The sequence below is a fragment of the Mytilus galloprovincialis genome, chromosome 4 (genome assembly GCF_965363235.1).
Source record: "Mytilus galloprovincialis chromosome 4, xbMytGall1.hap1.1, whole genome shotgun sequence".
NCBI classification, from domain to species: Eukaryota; Metazoa; Mollusca; class Bivalvia; order Mytilida; family Mytilidae; genus Mytilus; species Mytilus galloprovincialis.
The window spans coordinates 33,641,621-33,662,018 of record NC_134841.1 but is presented as its reverse complement, the minus strand read 5'-3'; the positions used below and the strand labels follow the sequence as shown (position 1 = coordinate 33,662,018).

Genomic DNA, 20,398 nt, shown 5'->3' with positions numbered 1-20,398 from the left:
CTTTAACAATGATTCAACAATGAGCAAATTATAGGTATAGGGGGAGGGTTGAGATCTCATAAACATGTTTAACCCCGCCGCATTTTTGCGCCTGTCCCAAGTCAGGAGCCGCTGGCCTTTGTTAGTCTTGTATAATTTTTATGCCCCACCTACGATAGTAGAGGGGCATTATGTTTTCTGGTCTGTGCGTCCGTTCAGGTTAAAGTTTTTGGTCAAGGTAGTTTTTGATGAAATTGAAGTCCAATCAACTTGAAACTTAGTACATATGTTCAAATTAGATTATTCCCAATTTCACGGTCCATGGAACATGGAAGAGGATAGTGCGAGTGGGGCATCTGTGTACTTTAGACACATTCTTGTTAATTTTAGTTTCTTGTGTAAAATTTGGAGTTTAGTATGGCGGTCATTATCACTGAACTAATATATATATACTTGTTTAGGGGCCAGCTGAAGGACACCTCCGGGTGCGGGAATTTCTCGCTGCATTGAAGACCTGTTGGTGACCTTCTGTTGTCTGCTCTATGGTCGGGTTGTTGTCTCTTTGACACATTCCCATTTCCATTCTCAATTTTATAACACAAAGCAAGATATAAAATGTCCCGAACTACTTGCAAAATGTAAAACAATATAAACGAAAAACAACTATGATATACAAAAACAAACGACAACAAATGAATTTGGATTTGGCACAACTTTTTGGAATTTTGGATCATCAATGCTCTTCAATTTTGTACGTGTTTTGCTTTATAAATATTTTGATATGGGCGTCACTGATGAGTCTTATGTAGACGAAACGCGCGTCTGGCGTACTAAATTATAATTCTGGTACCTTTGATAACTAATTAGCTAGACATTGCAGACTTCCTTTGAACAAAGAACAAAACAGGTTGGGCAATTTATGTTTGTTAAGTACCCTGACCGATGGTTATTTAAAAATGAATAGTATATGAGGTACAAACAAATGACACCAACAAAAAACAAAACAAAACAATAAGCATCTTGAGAATGCGAACGAATGCCGCAAAAAGAAAAACAAAAAGATATATTTAGACAGCAAACGAGCGATGCAAAAAAAAAAGCCAACCCAAAACATTAAACACCTTGAGACCGCAAAATGAACAACGCCTAAAAATAGAATAATCAAAATCTTGAGACGGCAAACAAACGACACAAAAAAAACCCATTAGACATCTTGAGACAGCACTTGGATGACACAAAACAAAAAAGGAACGAGACAGCATACGAAAGACGCAATAAAAAAAAAAAAAAAAAATCACACATATCGAGAGACCGCAAATAAACGAAAAAACTATCATCATCTTGAGAGCAAACGAATGACACCAAAACAATGCACATCTTGAGACAACAAACGGATTATGCCAAATAAAAACCAAAAAAATGCACATCTTGAGACATAAAACGAACGACGCAAAAAGACCAACCTGTATTCATCTCAAGGCAGCTCACAAAAGACACTTTGAGACAGCAAACGAATAAATTAAAAAAATAACCCCAAAACAATAAACATCTTGAGACAGTCATACGAACGACGCCTAATAAACCGAACTCAACAGATATCCTGAGATTATAAAATCAAATAAAAATAGACTGATGACGTCTTTTAAAACTATTGGTCAAGCTGTTACACTACATTGAGTCAAAGATCTGCGAAGAACAAGTAATACACGGAAATGATGAGATGTGTGGAATTGGCAATAAGAGACCAAATGATACAAAAGTGCTGGGAGGAGTCAGTAGAATGCGGAGAAAAATAAGGATTTTGGTATCCTTTTTTTTAAATATAGCAGTAGTTGTTTAAGGTATCCTTGCGACCTATTTATCAGGTACTCCATTTGTAGGAATTTTTACGTTATTCCTTTTGTGTATCTCCCTTCTATCCTTTATTTACTTTTGGTTATCCTGTAGTTTTTGGGTTTATGTAAGAGTCTAATTTGATTTAGGGTTAGGTGTAAGATAATTGCATAATATTGGGATAATGTATTGGTAGGACCCAGATTTATGGTTGGGGTATTTTGTTAAGCCCCATAGCCCCGAATAAGTGCTTGTTTTTGCATTTATCCAACTGCTTTCGAATATGGCATTGCTATCACATCAAAAGATAAAACATATTGCTTGTATCTTACATTTTTACAACTCCAACAACAAGCATGTTCAACAGCAAGGTCGAATTCAATGAATTGAATGCACTAGTCTAAGCTCCTCCATTTTTCTTTTTATTTTGAAAACCGGTAAATGGCGGGCTGGGATATATACACATAAAAACGTCCTGTTAATACGGTCATCGATAAATAACAGATATTGGCTCACTAGTAATTACAACGAAATTTTTCACAATTCATGTAACAAATCAATATTTCATAACAAATAGAGCAATGAACAAACTAATCGCCATCATCGCTGTTGCTGCAGAAGCTATCAAGATTAGGGGACGACTAGATTTTAGGGACAAGGAGGATTTTTCGTGAATAAAAAATCATTTTCACCTGTTGTTATACTAGTACAACTTAATTCATTTTCATTCTTGTATGCAACTATTTCTTGTATTGTCCCAAGTCTGAGTGTGTCTTTCCAAAATCCTCTGGTCTCCCTCTCTCTAAAAGAATATAAAATTACAACACTCTGTCGCGTCTTTAGTCGTATTTCAGATTTCAATAAACGTTCTTTATGTATATAACTGGTAAATAAGTTAGTCAGGTATCACATAAATTAACTTAACCTTTTACACAATTCCTTCATAGATTTTGGCTGTATACCTGTAGATAAATGTGATATCACATCTTAATTTTTACGATGATATTGTTTATAGAGCCTGTAAATTTAGATACACTACAGTAAACTCATTAATTATTTGAATAAACTTATTTTTAAAGTTTACTAATTCAACAAAGTGCTGTTTTTATAGATACTAAAATTGATTTTCTATTCTAAAATTAGAAAGTAATTAAATATATACTACAACTGTGTACATGCAGTTACCGTATATCATGAGTACATATGACTTTCCGTTTCGTCGATACTTTTTATTTATATTTTGGCATTGCACATTGAGATCATGCGTTTCTACAACTTTTTATGACGCTTTACGCTAAATCCATTGGACATGCACTGATTGGTACCTTTGTTTGGTAAAACATAATTCATTTATTAGTTAAATAAAGAGATAACTGTATTGTATTTGAAGCTTTAAGGACGTCCATCGGTAGTTTTACTGTCGCAAATTGAGGTTACCTGGCGACGCAGGTAAACAGGTATTTGCGATAGTAAAACTACCGATGGACGTGCGCAAAGCTTCAAATACAATACAGTTATCTCTATTTTAATGCAAAACAAGTTCATAATTAAATTTCAATCATTATTTCAGTGTAAAATCTTCATTAAAGAAAATTCCGCGAAAATATGTTATCTTCTTTGGTCCCTACACTAGGTGACGTCATAGGCATGCTTCCGGCGTCGAACATAAACACCGGGCGTTTTCTGGCTTCTGTGTCGCTTCAGAATGTAATGAAATTTGATAAAAAGATTTATAGGTGCGACATGTTAGTTTTTGGCTTATTATTGTAGAAATTACATGTCATTTAGCGATTCAAAATGTCGGCTACCTTAGTTACAGACAAGGAAATAGAGAATTTTACGCTAACTGCATGTGATTGTCATCCAATCAGAACCATTGATACAAAATAATTGCATTAGAATGAGCTTTGAACTAGCTATCTGTATCTGCTAGTTCTCATATACCATTCATTTTGTCTATTGTATTCGTGTTAGTCGTTTTAAAGTGATTCGTACCGATTTATTGAGTTTGAAGCTATTTGCGACAGATTTTTATAGGTTGTGTCTATAATGGACTGTCCTAGCTATGTTAGGTTGAGGTTGTGAGCTCACAAAAATGTTTGCCCACCATAGCGTTAGAAACCAATGTCATTTGAATTTTGGAGAATAAGTCATCGTACCACATCTCCTAATTTCATAATATCAAAATTTTCGCCAATGCAACTACGTATTATAAATACAAAACGTCCGTTCTAGTTAACACGTACCTTGTTATTTTAAGTGGATGAGCAACTGATCGGAAACCTAAGTACATTCAAGACTTTATCAAGATGGATGTCATTTATAGATATTTAAGTGTTCGACCACATTCTGGTACAATAAGTGTCCATATTGAGAAACCACTTGCATGTTAACCATGAAAAAAGTGTACAACTTAACAACAATTAATTTTAATAGAAATAAGTTATAGTTATTGAACAAGCAAGTCGGTATGTGGAATTTAATCTGCACGGCTCGTGTGACCATAATTAACCCGAACGACGTAGGAGTTCGGGTTAAAGGGTCACACGAGTCGTGCAAATTAAATCCAATATACCGATTTGATTGGCCAATAACTGTTTTAACACATGACGCAATCAATTTAAGTTCAACGTTTTAGAAATGTGGACGATATTCCGCAATCCACGGTTCCTAGGAAAGTTTTTTGTAGGGTAAAGAAAGCAGGGGGATACGACTTTGGTATATAAGTTCTGAATTAATAACTTTTTTATATTCAGACTTATTCTAGAATTGCGATTTAATGGTAGATTCTTTTTTATCGTTTCTGTTAAATTTATTCAAAATTTTTATTTAATAAGCGACGATTAAGACTTTGACAAAATTTATACAGGGGCGGATCCAGCCATTTTAAAAGGGGGTTCCAACCCAGAGTAAAGAGGGGTTCCAACTATATGCTCCCATTCAAATGCATGGATCGTCCAAAAAAGAGGGCGAGGTTCCAACCCTCCGACCCCCCCCCCCTGAATCCGCCACTGCAAATTGTATATACTTTCAAATCGGTGTATGAATAAAATCAAAACTGAAAGGGTTATTGAGTTTGGATTAATTGCGTTTGAATTTCTTTCCCTCAATGATATGCGTAGAGAAAGATGTATATTACATAAATTTAAAATGTTTAATAACAGAAAATACGTTTCTCTTTCCAATCGTTTACTCTCCAACCTCACAAATTTCTTTTTATCTACTGCATTAATTTTTAAGACACATCTAAATGAAGTCTGATTGGTCTCCAGCCAATCCCCCTCCCCCTGTTTTGAAATAAATTTAGATATGATCCTCATTAAATTCAATCCGAAAGTAGTCACTTTATAGGAATAGATATTCAAAAAGTTGTTATAGATTCCATTGAGTCTAAAACTAATCTACAGATTTCTGTTATTCGGATATTCTTCGATACATTTCTTTTTTTCGCAGAAATTACAAAAATTGTTTTAAGTATTTTTCTGACTTTAAAACACTGATTTAAGATTTACGTTGTACACAAAATATTATACAATTACTGTCTTTTGATGAGGTAATATGCGGTTTTATTGACTTTTGAAAAAATGATATTCACTGGGGTCGACGGCCGAAATGAATATCAGTTTTTCAAAAGTCAATAAAACCCCATATTTACCGAAACAAGAGACAGTAATTGTTTTATTCCATAGTCCGAGAGAAGAAAATGTATCTAATGACAAACATATACCATTTTTTTTTTACATGAAACATTTTACCATAACGTTGCATGTAAAAGCGCGTGACGTTTAGCGCGGTGAATAACACTTTCTCAGGTGAATATGCTTTTTTATTCAAAATCCAATTCATATAGAGAAACCTACTAAAATAATACCAATATGGAATAAGATGAAATATTTTATGTCCCAGCTTAGATAAAAAAAAAAAGAATGAGAAACCTTTCTGTTTTCCTATTTTGAAACTACAATGTTTGTCTACAAAGTTCAACTTTGTCGTAATGTTAAGGCAGACAGCGGATTCGGGTCGGGTGTGGGCGAATAGGTCGTTCATATTGTTTATAGTCTCGCTACACTCGGTAATATTTTTTTTAATTTTGAAGAATAACGCCATTTTCAAATTCAGGAACCGCCCCTAAAGGTAAAAATAGATTTGAACTGTGCAGTATATCTGATGTATTTATTGCACACCTTTGCTGTGCATTATCCAGATTATAGCACAGTAAGAACAAAGAGATTTTACCCATGTCATGTGTTAATTTAAAATCAAACATGTCAGATGACTGACGAATAAATCATACAAACTTCAATATTTCTTTAAACTGCTGTAGAAGTAGGTTGCAGGTTTTTTTTTTATTTCCGGTGCCAAATATTACAGCAACATTTAGGACGATAACATATTTAACAATGGTGGTCTCCAATTGCTTGATAAACCGATTCCCTTCGAATATACTAAAAAAAACTCTTCCTGTTAACAACATACAGAGAGAAACATGAACAATTCAAGATGGTTCCCTGATGACCTTATACTGAATGTTAAGTTATTAACATCAGGGTTGAGTTCAATATCGTAGCAGCTACGTAGCGGCTATGTTGCTGTTATCAATATCTATGTAACAACTAGTCTATAGCTACACGTTCAATAGTCAAAATCTACGTAGCACTACGTAGCTGCTAATTCGAGTTTATTAAAAGGTCAGAGATTTCTTGTTATCCAGTATTATATATCGTCGTTGGGCTTCTAAAATGTCGTATATGACTTTTTTTGGCTAAAAATACTTTTTGAAACCAATGGTCTCTACTCTGGGCGGGAGGAAATCTTTGGTATTACAAAATAGCATACAGTTAGACCAATCAAAATGTTTGAAATAAGACATATTACAAAATTGCCAATGTCAGTTGTTTGTTATAAAGTTTGCTTCAAAAATGTTGAATGATAACTTGAAAATCGTTGTAGAATGACTTTGGGAAAAAAATAATTGTACATTTCTTTATTTCTGTGAAAATAATTTAAGTTCTTGGATAATCCAGAAATGTCAAAGTTTTTATTTCACTGCTATTTACAAAAATGTTCCAGTAGTTCACATACGACATTTTGGAAGCATGCATTTTGCCAAAATTTTCAAAGCCTGTTTGTGAGATATTTTTTCCTTGAAAAATTTGTAATTTACAACATTTTAGAAGCCCAGCGACGATATATTGCACTCGCAAGCTCGTGCAATAGAAAATTCTACTCGGGGCAATATTCCCCAATATCCATGCAATAACCCTATATTATTAACAATTACAGAACACAATACAACTGAGTCCAGACCAAGTTGTTTGCTATACAGTAGAGCAGACTGTAATATGACTGCGTTCTAACAGCACCTGATCATTCAAAATATGGCGGCAGTTTTCTAACACACATCTTATATCAGCGTCAGTATAATCGTGACAAATTCGGCTGGAAACGTCTGATTATTTGGACGTTTCCTGAACAATATCTAATTGTTGTCGTTACTAAAATTTAATAAAGTTTCAATTTACGGTGATGATTCACAGGATCTTGATCAAACTGTTGACAAATCTGGAATGGTCGATAACATCATCTTTATATAAATAGCAGAATGCGAATTTAAATGATAAAACTAGCTCCTTGAGTTTACAAGGGTCAAACCTAGGTTCACGGGTTCTAAATACAACATCACCATCACTGTTGATCTCCTTAATGCAAAACTCTCGTCACTATGACAGCTTATTTTTACACAAGAGATATATACAAATTTCAAAGATTAATTCACCAAATGTTAGAAACGTATAGACAAATTCTTGTTTTTTGATATCAGTTAAACATTCAAATAAAAAATGAAGCTCATACAAAGACTATTGGATCTAAACGTGTTTCTAATATCTGTTCGTTTCAATTTTTAAAGACTTAATTTACAATTTAATTGTCTTTTTTTAAATCCTGTAGTTCTAATATGTTTCTTTTAAACAATCTTTATAGAAAAGAATTAATTATTTGGTTTATTTCACTTGAGATGTTAGATAACTTTCATAGTTTATTTTAAATATTCTTGCATAAAGTTTTGACATAGTAAAAAATAGATAATTTAATCCTTTTCTGAATATAATCTATACTAGAGTATCATGTATTAACATTAGACATATGTAATTGGTAACAACATATAAATGCATGATATAATAATGACCAATTATCCGTCTTTCAAACCTGCTTCCAGTTTATCACGGATACTGTGACATTTTAACATCGACAAAATTATACTGTTAATTAAAAGATAAATAAGAAATCTGCCAAACTCATCATATATACATTGAAATGCATTTATGTTTGATAACATAAACGTAAGTTATAAACATGTTATGTGCAATAATTATAAAATATAAACAAAAAATATATTTCTATCTTCTAAAATATCCCAGGAGTTATAAGGTCTTCCCACAATTTTGGTATATATATATACGTACCGAAGTCTAGAATATATGTTCTATATACTGTTGCGACCCCTCCGCACCAAAAAAAAAAAAACAACACTTATTTGTATCTTTATTTTTTTTTTCAAAAATTAAAAAAAATAAAAAATAAAAATACGTATCAATGAATATGCTATTAAGAATCTTACAACAATCAATCGGTATAATATAACGATAAAATGTATATACATGTATGCACCAAACGGTTTTGATGTCAAGTCATATATAAATGACTTAAGGGTAGCTGTATATTTAATAATTTTGAGTGATGATATACATCATTTAGTCAGTGCTTTTATAAGCATGGGTCATTTTCCATATATATCGTATATATTAGCAAGGATGTGTATACTATATAATATTATAGGGTTATTGCATAAATATTGGGGAATATTGTCCCGAGTAGAATTTTATATTGCATGAGCTTGCGAGTATATAACTATAAGTACTGAATTTTACTGTTAAGTCTGTTTTTTTTTGTGATATAATATACATTTGACGTGACTCTGTACTTATGTATCCCGTCATACTTTGAACCACACTATTATTTTATTTATTATTATTACTTTTACTGTTTAGTCAGTTTTTGTTATATCTATTTTACGTGACTGTATTTATGTATCCCGTCATACTTTGAACGACAAAAAGTTATTTCATGTCTACCTGTGCGAATTGCAAACGCGCAATTTTACACCAGTACTTAAAACCCTCCATCCTTTATGGGTGCATTTTACATAGATAAATAAAATCGTATAATATAAGCAAAATGAGGATGTTAAATTTGATGTATGCCTTTTTGTGCTTCTACGTAACATTTGTTGTTTTTATAGTGATTAAGATGATAACAAAATGTTGACTGCTGTACCCCTATTTTTGACATTAATACCTATTGTGTCTGTTTGTTTTGTTCACGCATCGGTGACAATATAATGGAATTTGATGCGACTGTCATACAAGTGAGAAGTTTAGCTAGCTATAAAACCACATGCCAAGAAATCCTCGCTAAAAATTCCGGTCGACCTCCTACGGCAGTCATTAGTAGCTAAAGATTTGATTTCATTCAAGAAATTAAGTTATGACCTTCATATACGTGTCGCTTAGAACACGGCCATATACCAAATGGTCAATATTAATCATCAATGTTATTTGCTCTATGGGGTGTTTGTAGAATTTCAACGGAGGCAATTTCTTGGCATGGGTTCAATCCACCATTTTCTACATTAGAAAATGCCTGTACCAAATCAGGAATATGACAGTTGTTATCCATTCGTTTGATGTGTTTGAACTTTTGATTTTGCCATTTGATTGGGGACTTTCCTTTTTGAATTTTCCTTGGAGTTCAGTATTTTTGTGATTTTACTTTTCAATGAATGTGATATTAAAATAGGTACGTTTTTTAGGCAAAAGAAGCACACCCCTAACAAAAATATCGTAACCCCCCCCCCCCCCCCCCCATACTGTCAACGTGTATTTGTTCCGCCTAACAGATGTTCCACCAGAAACTTTGTTATCATGAAACAATGTCATAATATCTGTTCCTATTGGAACAAATATTCTATATCATTTATTCCGTTAGGAACATATACTGTAATATTATATTTATTCCAGTGGAAATAATATTCCAGAATACTTTTTCCTTTTGGAACATATGTTATAAAGGAACTTCTATTCCGTGACAATCCCACCCTCCCCATGGTTAAAGATTTTTTTATTATTTTTCACGAGTTCATGATGTGTTTTTCATAACTTAGCTCTTACGTGTAACTCTTTCTAATCCAAATTCATATCACGAATACGTTTAGTGTTTATTTTCTTTGTGTAACTGGAAAGATTTAGGAGTTTTCTGATAACTCGATAACAGCTGAAAACAACATCTTCAAGTTGTAAACATATTTGTTTATCTTTCATCAAGTAATGACTTTATCTAAAATCCGCGACTAACCGTGTGACTAATGATATCATGTTGTTCATATATTGAGAGTAGTATTTCAAAATATTTTTCATAAGTTGGATTATAACTATAAGTACTTCACACAGCTTAAAATTTGTGTTTGTTTAAAGATTTGTTTTGTTTTTGTGAACTATTTTTTTCAAGGTAGTGAATCGACTGAATGTGAAATATATATACGGAGGAGTGCGAATTAATATTGATTGTTGACTTCAGCGGCAAAGATGAATGGTGCGCTGATGCTGTGGATAACTTTTCTGACGTTGTGGATGACCTGTGGAGTAACAGGTGCTCCTACGTAAGTTAGAAAGTAGTTTAATTAATTAAAGTGCAACTGAAGGCAAATGCTAAACTATAAAATACACCTTATGATCATCAGGGATAGTCCAAGTTTTTGCAAACAAGCATGACAAGTGTAAATCACGGGGGGGGTAACTTCGATATTTTCTTGGTAGGGGTGTGCCATTTTTGCCTCAAAAAACGTACCCATTTTAATATAACATTCACTGAAATTCAGTACCTATAGTTATATAAATATTTAAGAAAGAATGACCTATACTTATATAACGTGAATATTTAAAATATGACCCATGCTTATATAAGCACTAACTCACCGGGGTTCATTTGGGAACTTATTTAAAAGCACTTTGTTTGAAAGGTGAACTTCAAATGAATTGATTTAATTTAATATAATAATTGACCATTAATAATATATGATTCTCAATAGCATATTTATATATGATATGTAGATCATACCCCGAATCAATATATAGTTATCAAACGTAAATGCATTTTAATATAGAATGTCATTAAAAAGGAGGGTCATTTTTATATAAAATCTCGCAAAATTATGACCCATATTTTTGGCACATCCCCGTATACCCAATAATAGGAAGTTGACCCCCCGTGGTGTAAATACGTCTATTACTTGGACGATTCTTGGACTAGTCTACCCCCGAGGAGCATCACCTTAATATTCGTATTTTCCAAATCCGGATAAGTTCTGGGATTACGCAACTTTTTCATGACGTCAGAAATTGAAGCGATCTTGGAATTGCCATTGGACCCTGGTAAAAGTTAAAAACTCAATCGTAACTACTCGGCCATTCTCGCTACGCAGTACAATAGCTTATTTCTTCGTGCAACCAGAAAGGCCGAGTTGTTCCGATTGGTTAAAAACTGTATCATATTGTGTATTAAGGCATTTTTAAACAACCATAAACACTAGTACTCTTAAAAAAGCATTTGGATGACTTGCCTTTCAAATATGTGGCCTAAAGTAAACTAAAGGAATGACTATTTAACTTCAAAAAAGGGGTTGGGGTGAATTTTTTCTTCTGTCCTGATTCTCAAATTTTGATCATGTTGATGAAAAAGAAATATTCTGTTCAAGCAGTAACTCGAATAATTCAAGCCCTTTCCGTGTCCGATTTTCTCCCACACGATGTAGCCTTCGTAGATCAGCGGAATATAACGACTGAATTATTCGGGTTATTCAAGCAGAGGTGGAAATAAAAATATTCTGAATCCAGATTTCCGCCATACTGTTAGATTATGATCAAACGATAAAGCTTTGAAAAACTTGATAAAAATGTTTGCTAAAAAAGATTTCTGACTTAAAAAAAACCCCAATTACCTCCTTGAAGTTAGCTCCCTAATGTTATGTATGCTTGATTTTTTTTTTGAGGGGGGGGGGGGGTTATACCTTATAATAGGGGGAAATTCAATGGTGGTATTACACCTATAATGTAGTTCCTGATTTCACCAAATTTTTCACTCTTTTTAATATTGAAATTATGATACATGTACAGGTATGTTGATTGTTTTCAGAACAAATAAAAAGGTTACTAGGGTACTGTTTAACAATTAGGAAATGCTTGTCACTTTATTAAAATTTAAGGGCCATTTAAGAGCACTAGACAACAAAAATGTCTATAAAAACCTGGTGAAATTGATGAACTTAAAAATAGATAGCAATGGAGTCAGAAATCTGTGGTTTGACACCAAAACTAAAAATGCTAAAAGAGAAATCCGGCTTCTCAAAAGAAATTATTGCAGTAAATTTAAGTGTTCAAATTTCATGAAATTTATATAATGTATATACATGATATAGATCTATTAACATGATTAAAGCAAACCTTTTGTCAAAATTTTATAAAAATGAAACAAGTCAAAATCTATTTTTAGTCCAAGTTCCCCGTTAATATTTCAGCAATGTAGTGCAAGAGAAATTGAAGACATAAAGAACATATGGCTTTATTACATAAATCTACATGTCAGACAATTTTATTTTAAATCAAACTCTACCTCAATTAGTTACATGTACATGTAGAAGTAATTGAATAGTGACAAAAGTCAGTGACCACAAATGATGTTTTTTTACCAATTGTTTTTGTTTTGTTACATGCAAGTTATCTTTCTTTTTTTATCTCTGTATATTATTTTGCAGAAATTTTGAGAAAGAACACACAAATGAGTTTGATTCTCAGGTTGTATCATTATCTATCTGCCAATTGATACAATTGAAATGCAACATTTCCAACATTTTAAGACACCCTTTGTATATGACAAATGTATGAGAGAGACTAAAATCTAATACATGTACATGATTTAAGAAGTAATGTGAAAATTAAAGAGTTTTGTATTATATAATTGTTATTTGGCATGGCATTGTTAGTTTGTTCTGGAATATTCCTTTGATATCTTTCACCCCCTCTTAGGAATATTTCCATGATTTCCGGTATATAAATATTACTATATTTGAATAGTATTGTTGAGTATATATCCCTTTTTGTATCTTTTTTCCTCTCTGACATATTGACGATAAAATAATGACAACAGGTTGAAGTACATGTATAAAAATAATTACAATATTTAATAAGAAATGTTGAGGACCTCTTGACATGCTTGACAAAGTTTGTCTCTTATCTCCTTTAGATTAGAAAATAATTATGTTAATGAGTAATCAAGAGGGCCAGAAATTGACTGGGATTTTATCTCAATTATCCCACTATCAGTATTGATAAACAAATTTTCTTTGGTATTCTATGATCCCTTGGGTATATCCAGATCAGTATTGCAATTACAATGTACTTTGCGTTTAAAAACTGATATGAAAATCTTAAAACTTGGAAAATTTGTCTTTTTTTTTTTATTAAAAATTATGAGCTTATACCTGAGAAAAATAGTTTAAAGGCATGATATTATAATTACATCTAAAAACTTTTTGTGAAATACAAGTACTTATACATGTTATTTATATAGAAAATTAAGGGGAGATTATTCAAACATTATGATTAACTTATATAAGTATATTTTATTTACTAAGTAAATATTTTATTTACAAGTACATGTACCCCTGACTGAATGTTATGCATTCTTCTCAAGAGTCCCACCTTTATTTTAAAGATGGAAATATCTGGCTTGTTATTAAATCTTTATAACAACTTTCTATGTATACATTATATATATTTTATTATCTTTATATTTCAGTAAGTACTTGTTCACAGCACCTCGTAATTTATGGCAGGGATCAAGAGAAGAATTTTGTATATCCTTCCATGATGATAAAGACATACAAGCTAATTACTTAGTTACTCTGTCTTTGACTGACGAGAGTGATGTTCTCTTGGGAAATGGCACTACTAATGGTTAGTTTTTAAATAGACAAGATCTGAACTATAAAAACTCTTTAAATATTTTGAGCTTGAATTCATGGTGGCAATTTTTTCTTCATGAAATACTTTCTTACTGCAGTCATATAAACACCACGGTGTAGAATGGTAACAGACTTATCAGGTTTTTGTCAGCATTTCTGCACTAATCAGATTCGGGCAACAGAGTTATTGCATTTTGTTTTCAGACAGTGTGACACAAAATGAGCAACCAAGACCATCAAATATGTGCAAAGAGTACTTGAGATTCCTCTACCCACAATTCCTAATTCACCTTTTTGCCCAGCAGGGGCATTGTTATTGTTACATAATATTGTTTCAAATAATACAACGACCATGTCCTGCATTCATTTATTTTACACAAACATTTAGTTACCCCACTTACCTATCCAGCCTTTTTGACTCGTTTGAAACACGCTTTACTCCTTTTAAGGGTGCTACAAACAGTTTCGTATAAAAAACTAGGGGTTATTCCCCAACTAAAAATAGACATGGAGGGAAGTCCCTTTTTATCAACATAATTGGTGAAAAAGTATCATGTTTTTGTATTTGGTTGGAAAGATATGTTAATTAACTTCAATTAAAGCAGGTTGAAAGATTAAACTAATTTTAAAAATTAGATTAAAAATACATGTTTTGATGGGAGACAACACTGTAAACAGTCTGTTTTTTTGGCAGTGAAAATTGAAAACTTATTTGCAGCCACTGTAGCTCTTTTCGGAGCAGGCGAACATACCCTGAAGCATGAATTTTTTGAAAGACCAGGTAAAAATCTATGAAATTCATACAATTTTGATTATGAAAAATGTGCAGGTATCATGTCTTCAGGGGTGTGCACATGACCTGATTTCAGGTTTTTTAAGCTAGAATTAGGCAATGTTTTTCCCAGTTTCTCTGGATAAAACTTTTTTATACCATTAAAAGTACACTTTTTTTTTATTCCATTATAAACTAGAGAACATTCTGATTCCAGTGATATCTAGTTTTATACAAGTATCTTTATTAATCAGTCCACCACTAAGGGTCACTTATACATGGTCCCTCAAAATATGACGTCATAGAAAAAAACTGTTGATTGCACCCTTAGGTATTAACAGCAGCCAATATTCAGGCCATAGTTTTCCCAGAGGTGGGGCCTCCTTTGCTTTGGAGTGTGGCCTGCCAGGCGAGGTCATCCAAGCACAAGGAGACTGGCATAAATTTTGAAGTAATTTTCCAGAATTAGAACTTATTCCAGATTCAAATAATTCCTTGTCTGAAAGAAATGAAGTCATATAGTTAAGTCAAAATGCGGCAAAATAACACATTTTTTCCAGCCCTGTATTATATTTAATGATTTCATTGAACAAATTTCTGTTTTAATAGAGGACGGCAGAGTATGTCACCATTTTACAGTACCTGACTTAAGTGGGAAACATAAGCTTACTCTACAGACAGAAACAACCAGAGTTCTAGAGACTGGTGTCTCAACTACAGTCACCAGAGTAGATACTACCGAAGTGGAGATTCACGAATCAGCTCTAGAGACTTTTATACAAACTGATAAACCTATTTATAAGCCAGGAGAGACAGGTATGTTCTTGTAACATTTACACTACATATTATTCCTTTTCTGTTACATTTCTATATATGTTATAAACTGCAACCTACATTTTCTGCATTCCATCTTGATTTAACTACTTAAGAATTGTCCGTAGAACCCTTTTTGCAAACTAATGAATCTTTTAAATCACTTAAAGAACTATCATATATTCAGAAATTATTTCAAAGTTTTTATAAATTCCAAATGTGACTGGGTACGTAAACATCACAATAGTTAGAACTCTCATTTTGATATTATCTGTTACATTTCAGTTTTAACTTTTATCTAGGTCATTTGATTATATACAAAACAGTGATAATAGTAAAACCTAGATTTGTCCAGATTGGAGACTTGACTTAAGTGAGCAATTAATTTTCTTCAAGTGTATTGAAGCTTACAAAACAAAGGAATAGATGTAATAAACGGAAACTGTAAATGTTACAAAGTACATGATAAATTTGCATAATCAACAATAAATTGAAGAGTTTATGATATAGTTCAACCATATTTTATGGTTCAAAACTAAACAAAAGATGAAAAACAAGTTTTCCAACTTCGTAATGTCTTCTCCAGTTTGATTGAGTGAAGAGAGTTCTGTTATACATTTGTTATAGTGAATAAAAAAAGTAATGTTTTTTGCACATGCATGAAATGCTGAGGAACAGTTTAAATATAAATTGCTTTATAGAACTATAACAGACGGGAATCCAGAATTTGATGGAAAAAGGGGGGAGGAGTTTGGGAGTCTTTTGAAATGGAATAAGGGGACCTTACATTTTGTTTGGCAACATTGGCTGTAAATTAAAATTAATTACATATTTGTTTCTTTTTTTCGAGGGAGGGTGCAGAGTTGGACACACCAAAGCAGCACTTGTTTAAGTAAAAATTGGTAAGCCTCCTGCAATCCAATATTACTTGCAGTGACTTTAAGTGGCTATATTCATTAGTTTATCACACATAGAGGGTTACAATTGAAGCATCAATAAAGACATATTACTTAGTTCAAAATTAAGCCCTCTTCCTGATCATTACTTCAACTAACTTATCTCCCAAAGATAACCAAGAAAGCCTGCTTTTCTACGTATTCTTCCAAAAAAATATACACTGAGGTTATAATTTATCAAAACCTCCTTTCAGACAAAATCCCTCAAGTTTCCTAAAGAGGTATCATTGTTACAAAGCTTTGTACTTTTAAAATTATCCACAATAACATGAACGACATATTTTCTGTTTACAGTAAAGTTCCGAGCAATGACAATAAATAAAGACTTAAAGCCATGGACAGGCATGGTAAGTTTTTTTTTTTTTTGTATATTGATCTAGTGCATTTGGAAAGATCACTTATGACAGCTGGAAAAATCTGAATTATGTTTTCAGTACAGTTAGGTGATGAGGATAAAGTTTACATGTTAATATATAATAGAAGATGTGGTATGATTGCCAATGAGACAACTCTTCACAAGAGACCTAATGACACAATAATTAACAACTTTAGGTCACCGTCAGACCTTCAACAATGAACAATGACCATACCGCATAGTCATCTTTTAAATGTCCTGAATAGACAAATTTATGTAAAACAATTCAAACGAGAAAACCAATTAAGGTCTTATTTATGTACAAAATAATAAATGAAAAATAAATTTGTAACATAGCAACAAACAATAACCACTGAATAACAGGCGCCTGACTTGGGACACTGGCATTTACATACAGAATGTGGTGGGGTGCTTTATAATAATTGTTTGTTGGTAAAAAAGAACATACAACATGTACAGTAGTTTTATAGTTTTTTCATAGTAAATGAATGCAATACTCCAATATTCTTATGAAATGTTATTGCATTCTACTTGGTATTTTTCATACAGTTCATCCATCTTTTCTTCCATTCTTTTCATGTGATAAATTTAAAGATAGGGGGTTGTCTACACTTTTTATGGCAAATTATTTTACAGTTTAAAGAAATATATTTAAATATTGATCGTTAAAAGTTAAAATGTCTTCTTTTTAGCTCACCTGGCCCCAAGGGCCAAGTGAGCTTTTCTCATCACTTGGCGTCCGTCGTCGTCCGTCGTCGTTAACTTTTACAAAAACCTTCTCCTCTATAACTACTAGGCCAAATTAAACCAAACTTGGCCACAATCATCATTGGGGTATCTAGTTTAAAAAATGTGTGGCGTGACCCGACCAACCAACCAAGATGGCCGCCATGGCTAAAAATAGAACATAGGGGTTAAATGCAGTTTTCGGCTTATAACTCAAAAACCAAAGCATTTAGAGCAAATCTGACAGGGGTAAAATTGTTTATCAGGTCAAGATCTATCTGCCTTGAAATTTTCAGATGAATCGGACAACCCGTTGTTGGGTTGCTGCCTCTGAATTGGTAATTTTAGGGAATTTTTGCTGTTTTTGGTTATTATCTTGAATATTATTATAGATAGAGATAAACTGTAAACAGCAATAATGTTCAGCAAAGTAAGATTTACAAATAAGTCAACATGACCAAAATGGTCAGTTGTTCCCTTTAGGAGTTATTGCCCTTTATAGTCAATTTTTAACCATTTTTCGTAAATCTTAGTAATCTTTTACAAAAATCTTCTCCTCTGAAACTACTGGGCCAAATTTTACCAAACTTGGCCACAATCATCATTGGGATATATAGTTTAAAAAATGTGTGGCGTGACCCGGCCAACCAACCAAGATGGCCGCCATGGCTAAAAATAGAACATAGGGGTTAAATGCAGTTTTCGGCTTATAACTCAAAAACCAAAGCATTTAGAGCAAATCTGACATGGGGGTAAAATTGTTTATCAGGTCAAGATCTATCTGCCCTGAAATTTTCAGATGAATCGGACAACCCGTTGTTGGGTTTCTGCCCCTGAATTGGTAATTTTAGGGAATTTTTGCTGTTTTTGGTTATTATCTTGAATATTATTATAGATAGAGATAAACTGTAAACTGCAATAATGTTCAGCAAAGTAAGATTTACAAATAAGTCAACATGACCAAAATGGTCAGTTGACCCCTTTAGGAGTTATTGCCCTTTATAGTAAATTTTTAACCATTTTTCGTAAATCTTAGTCATCTTTTACAAAAATCTTCTCCTCTGAAACTACTGGGCCAAATTAATCCAAACTTGGCCACAATCATCATTGGGGTATCTAGTTTAACAAATATGTCCGGAGTCCATTCAACCAACCAAGATGGCCGCCATGGCCAACAATAGAACATAGGGGTAAAATGCAGTATTTGGCTTATAACTCAAAAACCAAAGCATTTAGAGCAAATCTGACATGGGGTAAAATTGTGTATCAGGTCAAGATCTATTTGTCCTTAAATTTACAGATTTATCGGACAACCCGTTGTTGGGTTTCTGCCCCTGAATTGGTAATTTTATGGAAATTTTACTGTTTCAGGTTATTATCTTGAATATTATTATAGATAGAGATAAACTGTAAACAGCAATAATGTTCAGCAAAATAAGATTTATTAATAAGTCAGCATGACTGAAATGGTCAGTTGACCCCTTTAGGAGTTATTGCCCATTATAGTCAATTTTTAACCATTTTTCGTAAATCTTAGTAATCTTTTACAAAATTCTTCTCCTCTGAAACTACCAGGCCAAATTTTACCAAACTTGGCCACAATCATCATTGGGATATATAGTTTAAAAAATTTGTCCAGTGACCCGGTCAACCAACCAAGATGGCCGCCATGGCTAAAAATAGAACATAGGGGTAAAATGCGGTTTTTGGCTTATAACTCAAAAACCAAAGCATTTAGAGCAAATCTGACGTGGGTTCAATTGTTCATCAGGTCAAGATCTATCTGCCCTGAAATTTTCAGATGAATCGGACAACCCTTTGTTGGGTTGCTGCCCCTGAATTGGTAATTTTAAGGAAATTTTACTGTTTTGGTTTATTATCTTGAATATTATTATAGATAGAGATAAACTGTAAACAGCAATAATGTTCAGCAAAGTAAGATTTACAAGTAAGTCAACATGACCAAAATGGTCAGTTGACCCCTTTAGGAGTTATTGCCCTTTATAGTCAATTTTTAACCATTTTTCGTAAATCTTAGTAATCTTTTACAAAAATCTTCTCCTCTGAAACTACTGGGCCAAATTTTACCAAACTTGGCCACAATCATCATTGGGGTATCTAGTTTAAAAAATATGTCCGGTGACCCGGCCCAACCAACCAAGATGGCCGCCATGGCTAAAAATAGAACATAGGGGTAAAATTCAGTTTTTGGCTTATAACTCAAAAACCAAAGCATTTAAAGTAAATCTGACATGTAGTAAAATTGTTTATCAGGTCAAGCTCTATCTGCCCTGAAATTTTCAGATGAATCGGACAACCCGTTTTTGGGTTGCTGCCCCTGAATTGGTAATTTTAAGGAAATTATGCTGTTTTTGGTTATTATCTTGAATATTATTATAGATATAGATAAACTGTAAAAAGCAATAAATGTCAGCAAAGTAAGATCTACAAATAAGTCAACATGACGGAAATGGTCAGTTTACCCCTTTAGGAGTTATTGCCCTTTATAGTCAATTTTTAACCATTTTTCGTAAATCTTAGTCATCTTTTACAATAATCTTCTCCTCTGAAACTACTGGGCCAAGTTCATTACAGATAGAGATAATTGTAAGCAGCAAGAATGTTCAGTAAAGTAAGATGTACAAACACATCACCATCACCAAAACAAAATTTTGTCATGAATCCATCTGCGTCCTTTGTTTAATATTCACATAGACTAAGGTAAGCGACACAGGCTCTTTAGAGCCTCTAGTTTTTTATATCAAATTTTACACTATCCAGGCTGCCAGGAGTGAAAATCTAGATTGCCTTGCCTATTCTAATGTTTTTGGAAGATTACACGTTGAAAGCTATTATACAAATTATTT

General features: G+C 32.8%; 1 protein-coding gene across 4 annotated transcripts in view; it reads left to right on the top strand.

The window, feature by feature from the left end:
- Positions 1-10,376: 10,376 nt before the first annotated feature.
- The window catches only part of LOC143071936 (alpha-2-macroglobulin-like), a 92,182-nt gene continuing 82,160 nt past the window's right edge, over positions 10,377-20,398 (top strand). For 3 of the 4 annotated variants that reach the window (XM_076246636.1, XM_076246633.1, XM_076246635.1), the window contains exons 1-4: positions 10,377-10,528; positions 13,723-13,880; positions 15,270-15,476; positions 16,724-16,776. In XM_076246636.1, the coding sequence (XP_076102751.1) occupies positions 10,455-10,528; positions 13,723-13,880; positions 15,270-15,476; positions 16,724-16,776 (492 nt within the window). In that variant the 5' untranslated portion in view covers positions 10,377-10,454. The remainder of the gene's footprint in view (positions 10,529-13,722; positions 13,881-15,269; positions 15,477-16,723; positions 16,777-20,398) is intronic. The other variant, XM_076246634.1, reaches the window with a different exon arrangement.